Source organism: Mustela nivalis, assembly GCF_964662115.1.
Source record: "Mustela nivalis genome assembly, chromosome: 11".
Taxonomy (NCBI): Eukaryota; Metazoa; Chordata; class Mammalia; order Carnivora; family Mustelidae; genus Mustela; species Mustela nivalis.
Genome location: NC_139030.1, coordinates 13993362 through 14014274, shown reverse-complemented (window position 1 = coordinate 14014274; position 20913 = coordinate 13993362). Strand labels below are relative to the sequence as shown.

The 20913-nt window shown below is 45.8% G+C and overlaps 1 protein-coding gene across 3 annotated transcripts in view; it reads right to left on the bottom strand.

The window, feature by feature from the left end:
• CCDC93 (CCC complex scaffolding subunit CCDC93) overlaps positions 1 to 20913 on the bottom strand; it is a 91359-nt gene that overhangs the window by 20056 nt on the left and 50390 nt on the right. For all 3 annotated transcript variants that reach the window (XR_014300410.1, XM_082689867.1, XM_082689868.1), the window contains exons 12-19: positions 15206 to 15322; positions 12064 to 12126; positions 8386 to 8459; positions 6912 to 6993; positions 6377 to 6448; positions 5009 to 5062; positions 3246 to 3308; positions 965 to 1073 (exon numbers count right to left, since the gene is read on the bottom strand). Coding sequence is in view for 2 of the 3 variants with exons in the window: in XM_082689867.1 (XP_082545993.1) it covers positions 965 to 1073; positions 3246 to 3308; positions 5009 to 5062; positions 6377 to 6448; positions 6912 to 6993; positions 8386 to 8459; positions 12064 to 12126; positions 15206 to 15322 (634 nt within the window). In the remaining variant the exon portion in view is untranslated. The remainder of the gene's footprint in view (positions 1 to 964; positions 1074 to 3245; positions 3309 to 5008; positions 5063 to 6376; positions 6449 to 6911; positions 6994 to 8385; positions 8460 to 12063; positions 12127 to 15205; positions 15323 to 20913) is intronic.

Genomic DNA, 20913 nt, shown 5'->3' with positions numbered 1-20913 from the left:
AATTCAGTTTTGTATATGCTGGGTCTGAAGAGTTGGGAAGGGGTCCCAGGTACAGATAACGAGAGGAGTCAAGGTCTACGCTGTGTGTCAAAGTGCATGGTGTGTGGAGGGGTGGTGTGTGGACTGGGGAAGCCAGAATGTGGGCGTGGAGAAGGAAAGGCGGGCTCCAGGCAGGCTGCTCAGACTGGGGAGGTTCTGGAGATAAGAAGGAGAAATGTTTTCTTAAGGAGGCCCACAGAGCTCCTGAAGACTGGTCAGCAAAGAGAGAGGGCACATCACAGGGGGTGAGGGACTCAGACCAGCTAACGGTCATTGAGCTGAGCTCTGACACAAGTAAGAACAGTTACAACAGTGGCAGTGGGAGCAGAGTGGCAGTGACAACTCTGAGGGTCACTCTGAACCTGACAGGACCAGCTCACTGATTCTAGCTGAGGGAGACCCAGTCTTGGATTACTGGGTGAACGTAGGGCCGCCCAAGTCAGGACCACATGGGCAAGAAGGTTCACCAAGAAGAACAGTGACCAAGGACTGATCCAGAGGCCTGTATAATAGAGTGCTCATGTCCTGGGTAAGGCTGGAAAGCGGACGGGGAGCTCAGCGGCCAAACGGCTGACCAGGAAGAGGGTGGGTTCAAAACGTCAAGCTAGGAGCTCAGTGAGCTCTACCTGGCCACAGAGAGGGCGGCAGAGTGTTCCAGGGCTGCCCCTGAAATTAAGAGTCACTTAGCAGTGGGCTCTGCGGAATGAGGGCCCAGGGGGCCTGATGATGGCAGGTGGTGGTTCTCACTGACTGCCTGATGCACACCCTAGCCCGCGCACATGGGACAGAACCCTTGCCCCTCATGCCTCCCGGACTCAATGTGGAGTGATGCATGCATGCCCTAGCCCATGCATGTAGGACAGACCCCTTGCCCCCTGTGCCTCCCAGGCCCAGTGTGGAGCATGACTGTGTTCACTGCACCTACTCTGACGGTAGAGTTCAATGAATCTCTTCTGATACTGTATTAACTCAGCTCGGCTGGGGACTTCGTCAATCTTGCGGTGCAAAATTGCTATTTCTCGATTTCTTCGAGCCTAAAAGCAAAAGGAAGGGGGAGACAATGCTATTTGGTAAAAGGTCTTACATGTTCTCTGGGGAGCCAAAATATTGCCCCACCTCCTTCTGAGCATAACCACACACCCCACCCCAAAATCTGCTATTGGCTTGAGGACTCCATCTCACACGGCCCCTCCTCCCACTTTGCAATACAGGGAGAAGGTGTGTGTGTGTGTGTGTGTGTGTGTGTGTGTGGCTATGAATAAGAACCAGAGAAGGCAGCAACTGAATGGTGAGGTATGGAAGAGTCCGAGTGAGAAGGGCTTCTGTGGACAGCCCTCAGCCATCCCTCCAGGCCGCAGAGGACTTGAGCAGCTGACTCCACCATCAGCAGGTAGGGAGCGGGAATGAAAAGGCAAGCCTCCCAGGTGACGGAGAATGGACACCACCCTGCTACCTCCATATAAATTCCAAATTCCTTAGCCTACTGAAACGCTTGAACAACTTACTCTTATAGTGTGTTCCTCCTACTTCTGCCCTACCATGGACTGTGTGGTATAGCAGGCAAACTGGCCACTGATGGCACCTGGGGAGGCAGAGCGTGGCGTGCGGCGTGGCTGGGCTCTCACACCATCCCCTTTCTTCTGTGCCACCTCATCTCCCTTGCTGGCCTTCCTGCTCACAACAGCACTTGGGGGTCTCTAAGTATAGGGGAAATGCAAGCCTCCCGGAGAGAAACCCACCAAACCCAGAGCAGGGTCTCTGTGGGTCTGGTCAGAGAGGAAAATGTGCTTGTCCTGTTGGCCAAGGCTCCCCTGTCCCTGGGGGCTCAGGCTCTGACTCCTGTATTGTGTTTGTTTGTTTCAGGAATCTTACTGCTTTTACTGCCATCTGTAGCCTTTCCTTTTCTACTGGCTCCTTCTCACCAACATTTAGATAGGCTAACGTCCCTCACCCCTCAAAAGCCTTTCTATTTGGTTGAGTGCCCAACTTTTAAGAGCCACAAACAGATCTCAGTAACACTCCTACACACACATACACAGACACACAAACCCTTGAACCCTGTTCTTTTTTTAATGCTTTTTCTCAGTGAATAATACAAGTGCCCACCTGAGTCAGAAATTCAAGCACCAGCTTCTCAATCTCTCCTGTGCCAGTTCATGTCTGCCTGGGCCCCTGGCCCCCACTCTGGCTCAGGCCCTCAGGAGGCTTATGGTTTTACTGTAGCTTCCCTCTATCGAGAGTCTGAAGCTGCCCACGATAGGCAATTTGCATAACAACTCCCTTGTACTTGCATGGATAGGGATATCTCTTGGTTCTCAAATAGCCAGCCAGCTCCCGGAAGATGGGCCGTCCCTTTTCTATTCCTGGTGCCTAACACAGCACTGAATATACATACAGGAAACACAGAGTCACAAAGTCTTCAAGCTATATACTTTCCAGGCTCCATTTAATTCTGTTTCTTTAAAGATTAGCAGTGTCCCTGTATCAAGGACAAATCTGATGTACTGAATTTAACCAAACAGCTGAGCAAAGGAAGCAAGAGACAGAGATAGGAGAGAGGGGCTTACAAGCCCCTGCAGCAGTTTGACTGTTCCCGCCGGAGCCTGGCTTTCTCTTCCCCAGAACAGGGAGAAGGCCCACGGCAAAGAACAACAAGGGATAACTCCAGGCTGCCAAGCTTCTGTGAGTCACATTCTGCCAGTGCCAGGGAATTGTGCAATGAAATTATGACTCTATGTGCCTTCAGCTTTGGAACCAACTCTAAAACCTACTTCCCTCATATTTGATGGCTTTCTCACAAAACTCCAAGTTTATCAAATAAGACCGCTAAAATGGGCACATGGTTTTAGAGGAAAAGTACTAGACAAGAGCATCGGAACCTGAAGGCTGGCTTTGGCACTTACCAGCTGCTTGACTTCGGACAGTACTTAACTGATTGGAGTCTATCTCCTCGTATAGAAAATGAAGCTAATACCTACTCCCCATGCAGGGATCGCGATCAAATCCATCGAGATGACTGTGAAGTAATGAACTGATGTGAGGCATTACTGTCAACATCTTAAACCACGCAGTTCCCCTCCAGACTGAAGACTGGCAAATAGCAGCCTTCGCATCCATTGTTCTTAGACACTGAGACATTTTTTTTTTCTCTCCAGGATACCCAGGCAGGTAGGTGTACTTGTTCTTCTGCTCTTGCTTTTACTTACCTGTAGCAAACGGATCTTGTAAAGTTTCTCTTTCTCCATGTTATATCGTCTGTCCAGGTCTTCCTAAAAATTGGAAAAGGACACAATTATCTAAAAGCAGGAAGCATTCAGGGCACCCGGGTGGCTCAGTGGTTTAAAGCCTCTGCCTTCAGCTCAGGTCATGATGCTAGGGTACTGGGATCGAGCCCCACATTGGGCTCTCTGCTTGCCAGGGAGCCTGCTTCCTCCTCTCTCTGACTGCCTCTCTGCCTACTTGTAATCTCTATCTGTGAAATAAATAAATAAAAAATAAATAAAAGCAGGCAGCTTTCAATCTTTGATAAATTATTTTCAAACTGAATTTTATTTTGATCACATCTTTCCATTCCAAGGCCCCAAATTTCTTTTCTCAAATGGCCAAGTTTAGGGTCTGGGTCCCGTGTCCTGTGAATCCCTTGAAAATCTTTCAACCTCACTTTATAACAGTTCTTCCTTTTTCTGGGGTCTAGCACACTTAAGTGAAGTATCCTCCAAATTTATGTGCCTCCCCCCCTCCAAAACTATGATGATAAGATAATTATTAAGGAAGCTGTTGTTCGAAGTCGCCGTGTTTATAGTGATACTGGTTTGCTTTCTTTGTTTCTACTTAGAGCTATATTGTCCAACGTGATAGACGCTAGGTGTGTGTGGCTATTTAAATTTACATTGAATGAAATTTAAAAATATTCAGTTTCTCAATTGCAACAGCTGCATGTCAAGGGCTCCGTAGCACAAGGAGCTGATGGCTGTCGTACTGAACAGCGCAGATACAGAACACTGCCCTTGCTGCAGAAAGTTCTTTTGGACAGCACTGAAGCACAAGAGAGGAACTAGCTTGTGCTGAGCCCAGTGAGGTAAGAGACACGGTGACGTGGTTTGTTGCACCAAAGCAAGCGATGAACAGCATCAGAGGGGGCTTCTCCCCAGCACATGTATGTACACGTGCAAGCACCCCCCCCCCCACACACACATCCTCCGTCTCCTCCACAGGGCTTGGCGGCACCCAAACCCCACGCGGCTGTACTACAGGACTCCTGAAGCTCAGTCTGAGGCCCCGAGGGGAAGAGGTGAACATTATAGGATGCAAACCTTTAGAGGCTTTCCTGCTTTGCTCTTCTTCCTCCTTTCCTTTTTTTCTTTCTCCTGGATGCTTATTGGAGTGTGGGGAGCATGGGTTTAACTCAGAACAGGGGTCAGCAAACTTGCCTGTTGAGCTAAGCCTCACTGCCTATTTTTGTAGATAAAGTTTTATAGGAACATAATTATGTCCTTTCATTTGCATACTGACTATGGCTGCTAGAGTGGGGCTGGCACACCACACTGAAAGTATTTCCTATTTGGCTCTTTACAGTCTGCTGACCTTGAACTGTAGTATGGTAGAGAGTTTTTCCCCGTGCATCACCTCCACCCCTTAGAGCCTATGTGTTGTGACAAGCCTGTATGGCCAAGTCATGAGCCTCTCCTTCTCAGCCGAGACGCCAGAGCAGACACAGATGCCTGGGACAGGCACAGAGTTGTGGGAGAAACTCCACCAGTATGGCAGTCTTCAGGGCCATCCCTGCAGAGACCCCGCTTCTGTCCGAGGGGCTACAAGCGTACAATGGGGCAAGCCCTCAAGACCCTGCCTGTGAAGCGGTGTCCTAGAGAAGACAAGTCGGCAGGAGAAGCTGTCAGGGGAGGGTACAGTGCTGGCCACTGCGCCCGAGGAAGACAGTGGCAGTGTTGATGGGTAGGCGGGCACTTACACTATGAGTCATCACGGGGGTTAGGCCACCACGTGGCTCTCCAGCAGAGAGGCTCTGAAACAAAGAAAAGGAACACACACTTTCCTGAGTAAGGGAAATGGGACGGAAGCTGTGGGTCTGTGCTGCAGGAAGTAGTCGGGGTGGGCATGGGGGACAGTTCACTGACCGTTTTCAGGCCCCAGATTTTAAATTGTTCCTAAATGGGTGTCACACCCAAACAAGGTAAACGGCAACTGTCTAATCCCTCTAACAAGATAGGACTGCCAAGAAGAAAAACAGGATCCTGAAAGTCTGATTTGTACAAACTCAGAGGCTGACTGGGCTGATGACTTCAGCCCTAAAGGTTCAGAGTTTGAGAAACAACTGGAAAGGCCATCTGGGTGTTGACGGTCCCAGGACACCACTGCACTGCACGGCCAGACTCTGCTATTCCTCCGTGCCAGGCCTGTCCCAGCAGCATGAAGGCAACTCCAAGATACACGTGCTGCACAGCCAGGGGCACGGTCCCTGAGCGGAGGGCATGCAGATGGGTGCCGGCCGGACTGGACACAGCCAGGGGCACGGTCCCTGAGCTCAGGGCACGCAGATGGGTGCTGGTTGGCTTGGACCAGTCCCGTCCCCTCCCTGAGCCTTGAGCTGCCCAAGCTAGTTCTAAAGAGAGAGAGTGCGGTTAAGGGGGGTCAGAGACCAGGTCCAGCTCATGCATCCTCAGCCTAGAGGGCCTCAGAGAATGAGCCGGGAATGAACTGTGAGAAGGGAAAACACAAACAGCAATCCCTACACTCTTATTTGGTGAGAGAAACATTTTTCTTTCTGGCCTGTGTTTTAACTTAACTTTTAATGGAAATTCACACTAGCTCCTTGGAGGACCAAGGCCTCTGTCCTGAGAGCACTGGTCAGATATGTTCCATATGCCCAGCAATGTTCAGTGCTATTGGGGCTCTGATACTACCTCTAGTTCCTTGCTTACTGCTGCCTTTTAGGAGTGGGGCCTGTCGCTAGGCAGGAGTGGAGGACGGAATGAATAAAGCAGTAAAACACTTAGAGGACGTGCACGGGCAACAGCGGGTTCCTAGAAATACCCTTCCCTAAATGGAAGGAGAGGCCAGATCTGTCATTCGGTTAGTCCTGTCTGGAGCTGCTGCTGAGCACACCCACTGCTGCTTTTTACCCGCCAGCAGAGGAGAAAGGGCAGCCACGGAAATCTAAGGTAATCCTGTGAGGAAAACAGTTGAGAAGTGTGCGTGCAGAGGACCGGGAAACGGGCTGGTCCTTCTCAGCATCAGACTCACTGCTGGAGTCCTCCAGAAATCCTTCCACTGGTAAGTCACAGCAGCACCTAACAGGTCCTCCAGAGCCTGCATTTACCTTTTCATCTCCGCCCGGCACTCTCTCAGCTTTCAGGTTTTCAATATCCCGCTGCAGCCGTGTCATCTCTTCCTTTAAAAGGGAAACAAACATTGACAGAACTCAGAGTGCTAGTAAATGGACTTGGGCACACACCGCCCCACCGCCAGACCGCCAGGGGCAAGGGCTTCTCCCGTGACCCACAGACTACCTACGCTGACGGGACAGCCCTGGGTCACATGAGGCTATTCTTTCACACTTCATGAGACTTTTAAATAGATACTTGTTCGTAAGTTAATGTTTGTAGACTGTGTTTGTGAGACTGTGCTCTCAGTCTGGGGTTTGGCACACCCAGGTACTAATCTCACTCACTTCCGGTACCATGGGGAGCACCCACTGTCGCACCCTGTTCCTCTTACTCAACTGACAGAACTGCTCCGGGAATCGGCTTTTCCGATGGCACCTGAGTAGGACGCCATAAGAGGACAAGGGGAAGTAAGGTGACGCATTTCACAAGAGTCTGGTTCAAGGTCTGCTGACATCAAGCAACACTTACTCGACAATGTGCTTTAAACTCTTGTTCCTGACTTTTCAGATTTTCATTCATGGCTACAAGTGCTCTCAAGTTCTGCAGGAGACTGAAAAAGGAAGACCAAACAATGACATACAGAAAGCTGTTGTGATTTTCTTTTTTTTTTTTTTTTTTTTTAAGATTTTATTTATTTATTTGACAGAGAGAAATCACAAGTAGGCAGAGAGGCAGGCAGAGAGAGAGAGAGGAGGAAGCAGGCTCCCTACTGAGCAGAGAGCCCGATGCGGGACTCGATCCCAGGACCCTGAGATCATGACCTGAGCCGAAGGCAGCGGCTTAACCACTGAGCCACCCAGGCGCCCCAGCTGTTGTGATTTTCTGAATCACAACTAAAACCTAGCCCCCAGCTAAAAAGGGACTCCCTTCTTAATTTCCCTTGTCTCTCGCAAGAGCTTCCAATGGGCTCTCCACAAACAATAATTTAACTGACTACCATTTACTACCACTTAACTGACTACCATTTAACTGACATTATTACTCATTTATACACCCAAGTCCATCAGGCCACGTCCAAATAAATACCATAGAATGTAGAATTAAAATGTCAACTGCAGAGACATCAGTGGGTTCAAGAGCCCTGGGTCTCCTTGGTACCAATTACTCAGCAGTACTCAGAGCATAGACAGCATCACAACCTGTTCCTAATTTCCAGGAAAAGGAAACAACTTGCTTAAGGTCATTAAAAGAATTAATTTGAAAATAAAAATACAAGTATCTGACAGGACTTGCTCCATATCGTGAGAGAAGGGACTCTAATTACCAAGCCAAATAATCTGTGGGTCCTTCTTTGCTAAAAGTGTCCTTCAAACCTGGGACTACTCAGTCTGGGCTGGAAGTTTTTAGGATTTACAGTATCACTCGAGTGACACTTAGGGAGCATGGACCAACTAACTGCTTTGGAGCTAAGAAGGTCAAAAGTAAGTGTGTCTTACATGTAATTTAAATTGTTAAAGACAATTAATTTAAAATGAAAAAAAAAAAAAAAAGACAAAAACATTGCACCTTTAATACCAAGGAGGCAGGGCTGAAATGTCACCAGTAAAAAAAACCAACCTGGTAGCAAGGGCTGACTCTAAGGAGGAGAACTGGGTGGCTGGCGCATGGGGGTGGGAGGAGGACTTTCACCACTCTGTGAATGTATTATTTGGTTCTTAAAAACAAAAACCCCCCAAAAAGCAAAATCAAGAACGTGCTGCATTGGCTCCCAGGGGGAATCAGGTGAAGGAGGTGGCAGAGTCCATGTGGCCCCGTATGTCAGCAGGTGCCTGAGCAATGGCAAGTTGCCACATTCTGGATCAGGTGTGTGAAAGGAAATGACTGACTCGGGGCTGGAGGCAGTGACCCTGGGCTCCTTAGCCCTGTGCTCAAAACAAACCACCCGGCACTGGCAGACTTACTTTCTTTAGGGAGGAAACACACACAGGCAGAAATCTCTCACCTGGGGTCTGCTTTGGATTCTATCTTCTCCAGGGCTGCCTGCTCTTTGTCCAGTTTCTCACTGTGACGCTTCAGCTGCGAGACACAGAGAGAGAGAGGGGAGGAGAGAGAGAGAGACATAGAGAGGAGGTGCTGCTGCTGGGGACTGGGAGGACCGAAGAGTGAGTGCGTCTTCCCTCCCCCGGCTCACATCTGCGCCCCACGTCCGGCAGCTGGCCCGGGCCTCCGGACTTGGCTGCACGCTGAGAAAACAGGTAGACGAGGGAAACAGGATGGGGGTGGGGAGCACAACAGGGAAGGTCAACACTGGACCCTTTTAGACACATTCTGATGGTCCAAGAACCTTGGCAATAGCTGTGAACCTTGGCAATAGCTGTAAACCACAGCAGCAGGCAGGTGGGAAGCCGAAAGCAATGTGGACAGCAGGGGCCCTTTGGCAGGTCAGGAGGAAGGGGGAATAAGAGGCTACAAGTGACAGACCTGGTTGAAATGCCATGCATGGCTATTAGCAGGGGAAGGGTTAAGTCCATCCTCTTGAATAACTTCACTTTCTTTTTCTGAGTCAAATGGTGAGGATTTTAAAAAAGAAATTTTAAAGAAACTCATATTTCCATTTATAAGGTGTACTGTTATAACACAGAATGCTAAGCTGTTAAGAAAAGGTAAGAATAAAGCAGCTTTTTAAGGATGATCTCTAGGATCTACTGTTAGCTGGAGGAAAACAATGTACAAAAAAACTGATGCCCTGTCTTTCCAGTGTGTAGGAGGGAATGCATACCCTGCATGTAGACATGTATGAAAGGATATACATGTTCCTTGTATGTGCATGAAATATTTCTGACTCTTAAGAGACTGGTTCCCCTCTGGAGAGGGTAACTATACGGTTGGGTTACAGTGCTACAACCTTTGTGTTTTTTGAATTTTGAACTGTGTGAATTGTGTTACCTACTCAAAAAACAAACAAATAAACAAACAAAAAACAAGTTAAAAAATGTTCCAAGGGTACTAGCTGAAGAGCACAAGGTGCGATCAGCCCTTCTTGCCTCCAGCCCTAAAAAACCCAGATGACTATGCTCAAACAACGGAGCAGGTACCTCGGGGCCAAGAAGGTGGCTGACAGAGAAGCAGGGCCTCGGAGGCCTCTGTGTGGGATCAGAAGACATGGGAAGAGTGGTCTGCAGGGCTGGCATCACAGCAGGAGCAGCTGGGCTAAGCGGAGACGCCGGCTCCTCTAACGTCCAGCTGGAGCTCAAGCCCTAGAGGCAGGCAGGATCCCGGAACTGGCGAGACCGAGACGGGGTGAAAGGTGGAGTGTCCAGACGCCCCGTACCACTTACTACTGGCTGATCTCACCCAACAGGAGAACCCACCCTTCTAGAATAATCACATAAAGCCCGCTGCATACAATGGGTACAGAATCCACACAGTTGGTAAAGGGAAGTTTCAGAATCAAAGATAAGCATGCCACCAAGAACTATCAAATTCATGTGCAGAACGATAAAACCATAAATGAGAAAGATAAAAAAGAACAAATGAATTTTGATCTGACCAAAGTTTATAGATCAAGAAAAACCTTAGATACAATTAACGTACTTAGAGAAATGGGAGAGAATATTGCATATACTACAAAGAATGAACCTTACACACAGGAAATTAAAGTCGTGACTGCTGAAATTAAAAAGCGGACAGGCTAGAGGCAGGCGGCCTGCTGAAGCAAGGGCGCACAGCCTCCCTGCAGCTGTCAAGTGCTGCCATCTGTCCTCAACCTTCCCTGCCCTGCTCCACTTTACTCAATCCGCTGGAAAGATAGGTCTTCCCTGTTTTTCGGTACTGCCAGGTTATCCTGGGAGGGCAGGTGTCACCAAGAAGGTGAAACCAGCGCACCAGGAGGGGAAAGGGGTCAGAGTACTTGTGTTGGCCAACCCTTGACTGAAACAGATAAGGAGGCTGAGGCCCAAAGGTGAAGTTCACCACTTATCCAGGGGTCTGGTCTTCAGTATTCTGACCAGGCAGGCTTCTCCAGAAGTTGCTGAGCGCTCGGTTTGGTACAGATCCCATTTCCCAAGATGGGACTCGGGGTGAGTGCCCTACTACACAGTGAGTGAGCCCTCGGAGAGGGAGGGCTGGACAGCCAGTGCTGGAGTCTGACAGCCTCTGCACGGCCTCAGTGCCCCATCTGCAGCACAAGGATGGTAAGAGCGTTGCCAGCGTGGTTATGGAGAGTCAGAGGACCAGTACAAGGCAGGTGCCTGGAGCACACCAGCACACACTGAGGTCGGCTACTATGATTATCTAAGGAAAGAACACCAGCTCCTATTATCGACTTAAATCACATCCCTACCCTTCTAGCACATCAAAGGAGCTCAACAAATATCTGATTTAGTGTTCAGTACAAAGAAAACGACTTCAGAGCCACTTAGGATTTATATCCTAAGGCATGTTAAGTGTCCTAGGAAACTGATATCAAGATGCTTTGCCTTTAATCTCCCCCAGATGGTTATATAAAGACTGATCCATGACTTGGCAAGCTTCATGCCAGGGACTCTGTGGCATTAACATTTAGATAGCAGCAGGGCTTCCCCCCAGGAGTCTGCCATCCAACTCATAGGAATGCAGTCACAGAACAGCGTAAAGAGAGCTCATCTGTACAAATGCAACACAGGCATCTTTGGAGAGAAGGACAAAGAATTCATTCCAACTCACATTCTTTTGCCTGCCCTTTCCAAACATTCTGACAATCACTGAAGAGACTAGCCCAAGTCAGAATTACAAAGTTTTGTCAATCTGACAACAAGGCAATGAACTGAGTGCAACACATGGCTACAGAAACAAGAACTTTAGGCAAATTTCATGTGAAATTTAAAGAAAAGGGGGGCTGCCTTGGTCTCAGAGAGATCTCTGAAGATCAGTCCTGTTTCCACCTGGTTCAGAAAGTCCTGGGCAGAGCCCCACCCCGCATGTGGTCCTTGTAGAGTACAGCTAGGGCCCGAGCACCAAAATAACAGAGGAGAGACCATCAGATCCAGATGAGGACAACTTTCTATGGAGACGCGAGGGACAGAAATATCGAAATTCCCCTCCTGACACAGTGTTTGTTTTCTTGGCCTGGTTTCCAAGGCAATGAGCAGTGGGAGGAAAACAACACTAACACTGACAGGAGATGGCACACTCCAAAAGCAGGTGAGAAAACAGGTCACATGGTTTGAAATACTCCTACCACCACCCCTCCTCCTCTGAGACCCTGTCCCCCATCCCACCTAGAAGAAAACCGGCAATTCTGAATAACAAATTACAGCCCTCTGCAGTTCTCTCATCTTATAAAAAGAAACCCCCTCATTCTTCAGGAATTCAGGATTTTGGAGCTGTTCTCTAGCCTGCGGCTTGTGGAGGTTAAGAGGAGTGGGGCCCACTTCAAATTCTGAGGCCCGTGCCCCGCCCATCAGCCTGGCCTTCCCCAGAAAGCCCTTCCCCATCCTTATGGCCCATGGCAGTGTCCCCTGCCAAGATTGCTGAGGCTTTTGAACATGGCAGTGTGGGTAAACTGATGGCAGGGGTCATGTGCTACAATGTGCTTATCCTCTGTCCCCAGATGGCCCCTGAGCCCTCAGAGTCCACAAAGGCTGACAATCCAGGGTGTTCCATTAATGATGCAGATCAAAAGCGGTTCTGAAAATCTCACCTCTGTCAGAGTTTGCTTTGTTTCATCGTATCTGGCTTGTAGGCTGGTATGACTTGCCTGCAGCTGGAAAAGAAAGGGAAAAGATATCGGCTCTTGTTCAGTCCTCAAAACAGCACAGCTGTGAGGGGATCCCCATCTCACAGAGGGAAAATGGAAATTCAACAGAGATTTAAACTGAGTGAATGTGGGAATTTTAGAATGGTTGCTGACAACAGATGAAGACAAAATTCATATAGTTAGCACCAACTGTATGTCAGGGGACAAATGAGGCGTTCTACATGAATCCTATCACTGAATCCTTATATTCAAAGGAAGAAGATGTTTTTCTCATTTTTCATATGAGGAACTAAAGACTCTGAGGGGTTAAGTTACTAGACGAAAGTTTCATGGCTGCTAACTGATAAAGCCTGCTAACTGATCAAATCCAGGTCTAATTTTTCTGTATGGCTATGGAAAAGTAGCCAGTTCACTTACCCACTGTGCCCATTCCCAGAATATAAACTGCATTTCACAACTCAGGATGCTAGCACAGAATATGACTGGCTGGCAAACAATCTGAGATAGATGAAAGAATTCAGGACTTCAACACGAAGAGACAGAAGATGAATGACCTTTCCTGTTCAAAGTTACATGATTGCAAACTTACATCAGGAAAATGTCATTTCTCTTTTCCTTACTAAAAGATATATTCTTGTGCTATGAACTTCTAAAAATCTGAAAACATTCATCGAAAGCTCAGAGTCTACACATTTCCACTTTTGAAAAGGGGAAGTGGCAGAAAATGAAAACAGACTCTGGCTGTTACCCGCATTCAAATTAGCAAAGGTATCCTGTATCTCAATGATTGCTTCAAAGTAACTTGCCCCATCCTGAAATGTTTAAGTAACCCATTAAAGAATTATGCTGCCTTCAGGAATCACTACTCCTAAATCATGCTTCTAGTCTTCATAACTGATGAATGGTTACATTTCCAAAAAGGCCTATCAAGAAGCCAACTCAAGCAGAGAGCAAGAGTGATAAAGGAGGGAAGTAGGTAGGCTCTGGCTTCTCCCTTTTCAAGGAAGCCATCTGTGCAATGAGAACTTTCACTGACATGTTTGTGTAATTGGCAGAGAAGAATTATTTCTGGAGAATTTTTCTTTTGAAATACTAGTGACTGAACTCCTGAAGCCCTTTTGTGGCTCCAGGAAGGGGTCCTGGCATTTCCCACCTTCCTGTCCACCTCTCACCCATGCACTCACCCAGTCCCCCATCTAACATTTACCCAGTGCTCTGCTCACATGAGGCATTTAGGAGAAGGTGAGGAACATGACCTAGTCCTTACCCGCAAGGAGGTGGACAAGTGCACTAGGGATCAGAGTATGAGAATATCTGGGGAAGAGCCAGGCCCAGAGGAGGTCCCAGGACAGTCTGGCTTATCAGCATGTCTCAGGCAGGCTTCACAACAAAGACTCATGCGAGCTGGATCTTGGCAGGGACGTAGCCTGCTAAGAAGTGAAGACTCATTTCTTCCACTTGATTAATTTAACTTATAAGAGCTCTCTTCATCTGCTCATCTGACCATCTTTTCCCAAACACGGGATGTCTCAATAGCTTAGCCTACTTTTCATCTTGCTGGAATCCTTCATGATCATCCTGCCCTCGTTTTCTTCTTCAAAATGAACTCCTAGACCCAGCCCCAAATTCAGCAGTAGATTACCATCCCCTTTCCGGATTCCTCTTTCCTTCCTCAATGTCAGGTTTCTGCTCAGCTACCTACTAGCTACATTCTAGTTCTATGCCTTTATAATGCATTCCCCTGTTGGGCCATGAGATACTCTTTACTCCATCTCTTGCTTTGGCCCTTCTTCCATTTCTCTGTTGGGGTAGGACTCTCCCCATGGTTGTCACCAAGGCCATGAGTGCCTCCTGCTTACTTTCCATCTGCATGATCTTGGAACAGGGGTTCCTGGATTTAAGGAGTTTGGATTCTCTCCTATACTATTGATAAACATACAAACTGGTAGAATGTTTGGTGAATAATTTGATGGTTTTAAGCAAAATAGAAAATGCCTGTATTTTTGACCCAGCAATCCCACTTCCTAAAGTCATTCTTATACAAATACATATTTGCACAAAGATGACCATTTTACAAAAATGTTCATGGTAGTGTAAATTTGCAGTTGGGGGGGGGAGCCCTGAAACAATCTACATACCCGTGAACAGGGGACAGGTACAGTAAATTATAGTACATATACACTATGTTGCGTTATGGGGTCAATTAGAAACAATGAGGTAGATCTATATATTCAAAATTTTGGTTTTACCATTAGTAAGCTGTGTAATCACAGGCAAAACTACCTCATGTCTGTTTCTCAGTTTCCTTATTCATAAAAGGAGGAGAACAACAATACCTCCTCCACAAGGATGTTGTGTGAAAAGAATAAGTTAGTTCTTCGTTCATCTCCATAGCCGAGTTTTAGGCCTAGCATGGAGCAGCGCTCAGTGAACACTGTCAATCAATAAATGCTATTCTTTTTTTTTTTTTTTAAAGATTTTATTCATTTGACACAGAGATTATATTCATTTGATAGAGAGAGAGAGAGATCACAAGTAGGCAGAGAGAGGGGGGGAAGCAGGCTCCCTGCCAAGCAGAGGGCCCGAAGCGGGACTTGATCCCAGGACCCTGAGATCACGACCTGAGCCGAAGGCAGAGGCTCAACCCACTGAGCCACCCAGGCACCCAATAAATGCTATCCTTAAGTCTTGTGATGTTCTTCTAGCACTGGGTTGGCAAATTTTTTCAGTTGGGGCCAGACAGTAAATATTTTAGGCTTTGTGAGCCACATTTGGAAAGGGCCAAGTAGTAAATATTTTAGGCTTTCTGGGCCATGTGGTCTCTGCTGCAATTACTTAGTTCTGCCCTGGAGCTTGAAAATGGCCACAGAAAATACGTAAACAAGTTGATGTGCATATATTCCAAGAAAACCTTACTTGTAAAAACAGGTGGCAGCTGGATTGGCCCAAGGGCTGTAGGATGTTAATCCCTGTTCTAGAACCTCCATTCTAACATGAATATCTTCACTCCTTCCCTGGTTTCTCCCTTCATATTCAAGAAAAGCTTCATATTACTTGAAAGAAATTATAAAAAGAAAACACCAACCTCTTCCAGATGTTTGGTCTTCTGTAGAATCTGTTTATTCAAGGAGATGACTTTGCGACGATGAAGTTGAGAGGTTCCTAATTTTTCTGGACTTTCTTCGGCTGACAGCTCAGACTGCTGTGGGAAACACGGAGGGCAAGCCCAAAGGATTTAGTAAGCCCACCTCAGTCTGCGTAAGAGACCCAGCCCTGCTCACCCTGGGCAGAGCACTACCTGGCAGCCTGTCCAAACCAAGCCAGCTCAGCCATGGGGTCCTATGCAACACCCAGGTCCAGATGTGAGGAGCCAACACAACGATCAAGACCCTTACCAACGGAATCTGCATTCCTGGCAGAGGGAACGGCATGTGCAGAAGCACAGAAACACATATAATAATATGGTTATGTGGAGGCAACTGGCACCATCAAAGCAGTAACTGTCTGGAAGCACTTAAAATGAAAAGCAACAGCCTATTCACTTGTTTCTCCCTGTCCACGGATCCATTCCCTTTTAACCATTTCTTATTTCTACTGTTTTGGTGTCCACAGATGATAGAGCTGAGAGGGATGGAAGCTGCTGATGGGGCAGCAGGACGGGGGGAGGTGGGGGGAGGCGAGGGGAGGCGAGGGAGAAAAAGGGTTGCACGGGTGGCAGGGACCTGCCAGGCCTTGAAGGGAGTCAGGGAGAGATTTCTCGGTGAAGCAGCAACAGCACTGACAAACCACACAGAGGAGGACGGAGCTTGATATGGACTCTGAACACAAACACCAGCCTCAGGACAAACAAATTAAAAGGTTGATCCTGTTGTAACAGGAGTCCTTCCAGTACTTCTTGGATGGTCATATAAAGGCTTAAATGAGCTTTATTAAACAAACGCCCATTTCTACCACATTTCCCTTTTCAACTGGAAGTATCCCAGTACCAAACTAAGCACTGACTTTAAGCCCAAGTGCAACAAAACTGTTTGGGTATTCGATTTTTTTCTTGCATGTTTTAACAGTGATCATAAGCCTTGAAAGTCTGGAAAATCTGTCCACGGGGAAAAGAGATGGGAAAGTGAGAGGAGAAATTGGATGGAATAGTCACCATTTATTTTGGTTAAGGATTTCCCTGAATAATTCAGCAGCACTACTAACGGATGATGAGTTTTTGCTACTTAACGGTTCCGGAGGTGGGGAACAACCAGCAGGATGTGGCTGCATAAAACAGTAAGGAACATCACTTTCCATCTCCTAGACTGGTAGGCCATAACAGAAATAGAAAAACCGAGCATTTGGTACTGCAACACACCTTGCCTTGAAAACCAGGATTTCGGAAAATGTCAACTAACATATTCCAGCTTATTAGATCTCTGGAAATTGGAGTTAACATTTAAAAATACATTTGGTCGTATCAAGATATTCACAACCTATAGTCTGGGGAGGGAGCATTGTTTCTGAAAATAATTTGAGTATATAAAAAAAGAGGGAGGAGGAAGGACCACTTCCTCTCGATTTCCAAATCACTTGTCAGAAACAATTATAATGAGCTAATTATATCTCCTTTACTTGATCATGTCACCCTGAACTATGCTATTAACTTGGCCACTTTTGTCTGCTATATATTTAATAGCTTTTTCTTATAGTTCATTTTCAGATTTGGGTTTTAACATCCAACTCAGATTGCTGGACACTGATTTCCAGCATGTCTTTGGCATATCCTCACAGCATTTAACGTAACTTGGAGAATTACCCAAGCCTTCCAGCTCACGATTTATTGACATCTGAAAGAGAATTCCCTGTCCATTGGAATTACCCCACAGGTTATGTCCCTCTGTTTGATGTCAGGATTATCTTGAATATTCTGACCTCCTCCAACTTGCCTCTGTGGCTCTGGACCAGACAGAGCTGTGGGCTGGCAGGATTACCCCCCAGGACTCCCTCTAGTCCACTGGGGCAAGCACATACTCACTCAGTGCTGTTCTGCACCTCTGGCTTGGCTTGATGGTGTCTCCAAGTTTTAGCAGGTCTTCCTGCCAATGAACTGCTTTTATGGCCAGGGTCCTAAGACCATGGAAAGTGTATTTCCCACCCAGTTCTTCTACCTACCTGGCATACCCACAACATTGTTTTAAAATCAAGGCCTCTGACTTTGCTGCCAAAAAATGCTTCTTGCAGGAAAACCAGTAGCTATCTTGATATCTGGAAAGAAGGTTTTGGGGCTGGTTGGCTAGCTCTTTCTTTCTCTTTTTCTCTCTCTCTCACTATCTTTCTATCTAGATTTAATTTTTAGCCACAGGGTCCCTCAAGAGCTTCATGACAGGGGTCTTTGGGGTCAAAATCTTTTTCATAATACTAAAATGTCATTTTTTCATTCTCATTCTCTCATTATTATACAGTGAAGTTTTCCAGATGTTACATGTCATGTATTAGTATCATTGCTTTGACATTAATATATAAAGCATTTATTATTATCCTCTGTAAATGAATTAATATGTAAGCTACTGAGACCTCAGTAGTTTTTAAGAGTTCTTAAAGGGTCCTGAAACAAAAATTTTGAGAACCACTACTTTAATCTAAGGGGACTGGCTCACTTGAGAATCATGTATTGGAACCAACCATGCATTGGGGTACCCTTAACTCCAATCAGAAGAGTGGGCCCACCCATCACTTATACAGCATTGAGAGAGGAAAGTTCTTTCACTTAGATAGGTGATTCAGAGAACTATATGCATAGAGAAAATACACTTAGAGTTCACAGAAAGACCTTGAAGTCACTCTACAAACTTAATCTATCTGTTATGATATGCTCTAATAAGCAGACATGGGCTTTCAACATCCTTTCTCTCATAGATAGGTAGCAATTCTCATTGCTAAGTGCAATCCCTTTAATTTTAATCTGCAAAGCATTAATACACATTAATACCAGAACATTAAATGCCATTTCCATATGTGATATCTCTCTAGCCCAATTAAAATGAATAATATGCACATTACAGGCCCATAGTTCACATGAATTTGTAGGTTCCTCTGTTTGCCTTTGAGTCTAGAGATGGTGCTATGCGAAGTGCTTTGTTTAATGGGAAGTTATTTTTCTGCAGATATCATTGTTTATTCTAGAGCTAAACTGAAGAGTCAACCACGTCAATGGAAAGCTGATAGCTCTACTTTTCAAACATACTTTTTGTTAGGCAATCTAGAGACTGTTAAAGGCAGAAACAGGTCTTGAGAGCTGATAAAGGCAGAAACAGGTCTTTAGAGCACCTGGCATCCTGGTCATTGCCAGTCACAGTGAGAAGGGAATTGAAGAAGACGAAGTTGATCTGGAAGGATGAGACAAAGCTGGACAGATGGAGAACAGGAGAAGAAACTTTATAGTAAATTCTTGACAGAAAAAATTTAAATCCTTGGGGCATCTTAACTGATTTCTATGTGAAAAGTGCAGTATCTCTCCAAGAATGCCAATCATCTACAAATAATTCCATTTGTGTTTACACTGGAGGGAGGGCTAAAGAACCAATCTAATTTCGTTCAACAATTTCAGATTAAGAACGTGCTTTCAAAACCACAGAGTGGATTAAGACGACTTCTAGTGCAGATTCAATGTTTCCTAATAACTGACAGATACTCACAACTTCCACTGTTAGGCGAACGAGATTTAAATGTCACTTGATAATATTAGTCTTGTTCAAAATAGTAAATTCCTAAGAGAACTAAAAAATGATTACTTTAGCTAAAACTATATACTTTTATAATGAAAAAGACCCCAAAGGTTATCTACATATCAACCTTCTTCCTAAAATAGGAATCTCTCCTGTATTACTTCCCTCCCCACACTAAAATATGGTTCCTAAGTTGTCAGCAAGAAAGATCCCTATCTCATGATATAGTTCTCTGTCCGCAACAGATGGGACTTCGGTTTCTGGCACTTTGATGAATCTTTCTATTGAAAGCAAATAAACAGATGATATAAAATTAATTAATTAATGGATTGATTAATTAATTTAGTGTGTGCATGCACACAGGAGGTCAGGGGTGGTGGTGCGGGGAGTCCCAGGCAGACTCCTGACCTGAGCTAAAATCAAGTCAGATGCTTAACCGAGTGAGCCACCCAAACAACCCAAAATATTTATTTTTAAAATATTAAAAAAAAAAACCCTATGAGCTAACAAAAATGTAAGAAAACCTACAAGGCCAAAGAGTTAGTGAAAGTGGAGCTCCAGGAAGGTATATATAACCACTGAGGTTGGCTGTTTTCTTGAAAGTACTTGCCAATACCAGGTGATCTCAAGCAATGATTTTTTATAATTCAGTAACTGCTTTGCATAAATGAATGAAAGAAGAAAAAAAATCTGCAGTGAGATTTCATAACAGGTCCAGTTCTGTAATCCAAATGCATACACTACCTGGATGGTCAAAAAAACCCACAAGTCAAGACTACGTATGCGATGGACCTGGGCTGGGGTGCCTCCAGATGCTTGCTGGAAATAAAAGCAAATTCCCCCCGGAAGAATAGAGATTCACCTCTAGGCTTCAAAGAATTTCTACAAGTAAATTTTCAGGGCACATGAGCTCACAATCCAAATTTGAAAGCATGTGCATAGTAGGAGCAAAAAGCCAGCAGAGACAGAATCAGACCTTGTAAAGACTCAAATGCGTACATGGCCATTCTTCCCGAAGGCAACAGAGGTAAAGTGCAATCACTCTTCCAGGTAACAGATTCACCTATAAGTATCCACAGCTCTTTCATCTCCCCTTTCTGTAAAACATGTCGGTACCCTTCCATCTTGGTTACTACTCTGTAGAAATATGCTAGCTGATAAGGGACCTTTGCAACTCTTGACTGGAGTCTGAGCCCTGAAGACGGGATGGGACTATTCATTCACCCTCTCTGCTTCCACTGGTGAAACAGGGTACGTAAACATTTTTTTACTATCCCTGACTCCCACTGATGAAATCCCATGAACCTCGAAGACCCATATTCATGCAACCCAGATGCATCTAAGACGCAGCTCTGGGCTCCACGGCAGGCAATGCAATATCTGCCCAGAAAGCACTGTGCATTTAGGAGGCATGAACAAATCCAGAACTCTCCACTCTTCTCCCCACAAACTACCGTCCCGTCAGATGGCAAGCTCACTGAATCCTGAATTGGTGTGACTGATTTTTCTGAAGTGAAATGGAACAGTTCCCGCATACCTTCTTGAACAAATGGATTTGTTTGGGCTCCCCTTATTTCAATCTAAGATATTTTTGAATGTTGACTCTATTCTCTGGGGTGTAGCCATCTCTTTGTTTTAGCTTTAAATGATGTCCAAATCTGACAAACTCATTCTGTGCCTTTATCCAGATTGATAAAGACTCTAAAAAGGTAGACTGTGCTGTGTGGCTTGAGACAATCCTATTAGGTCGACAACTAATTAGCTGATACCATTTTTTTTTTCTCTTTTTATGCCGTTATTACTTACTGTATCAGTACCTCAGATTTTAGGAAATCCTGGAATATTTTAACCCCACATTTAGCATCATTCTCTCCAGATTTATAGGGTTCCTTAATCTCTAAATTCAGATTGTAGTTTTAAATCTCTCTATCCCACCTTTCCTTACCTCATTCAATTATCCTTTAGTCAGATCCTATTATGTGTGAGGCCCAGTGGTAGGTAGTGGGGACACAGACCTTACTCCTGGACCTCCACGGTTCAATCAGGTAAAACCAACTCATGCACAAATAAAGCTGGTGTCCTCTACATT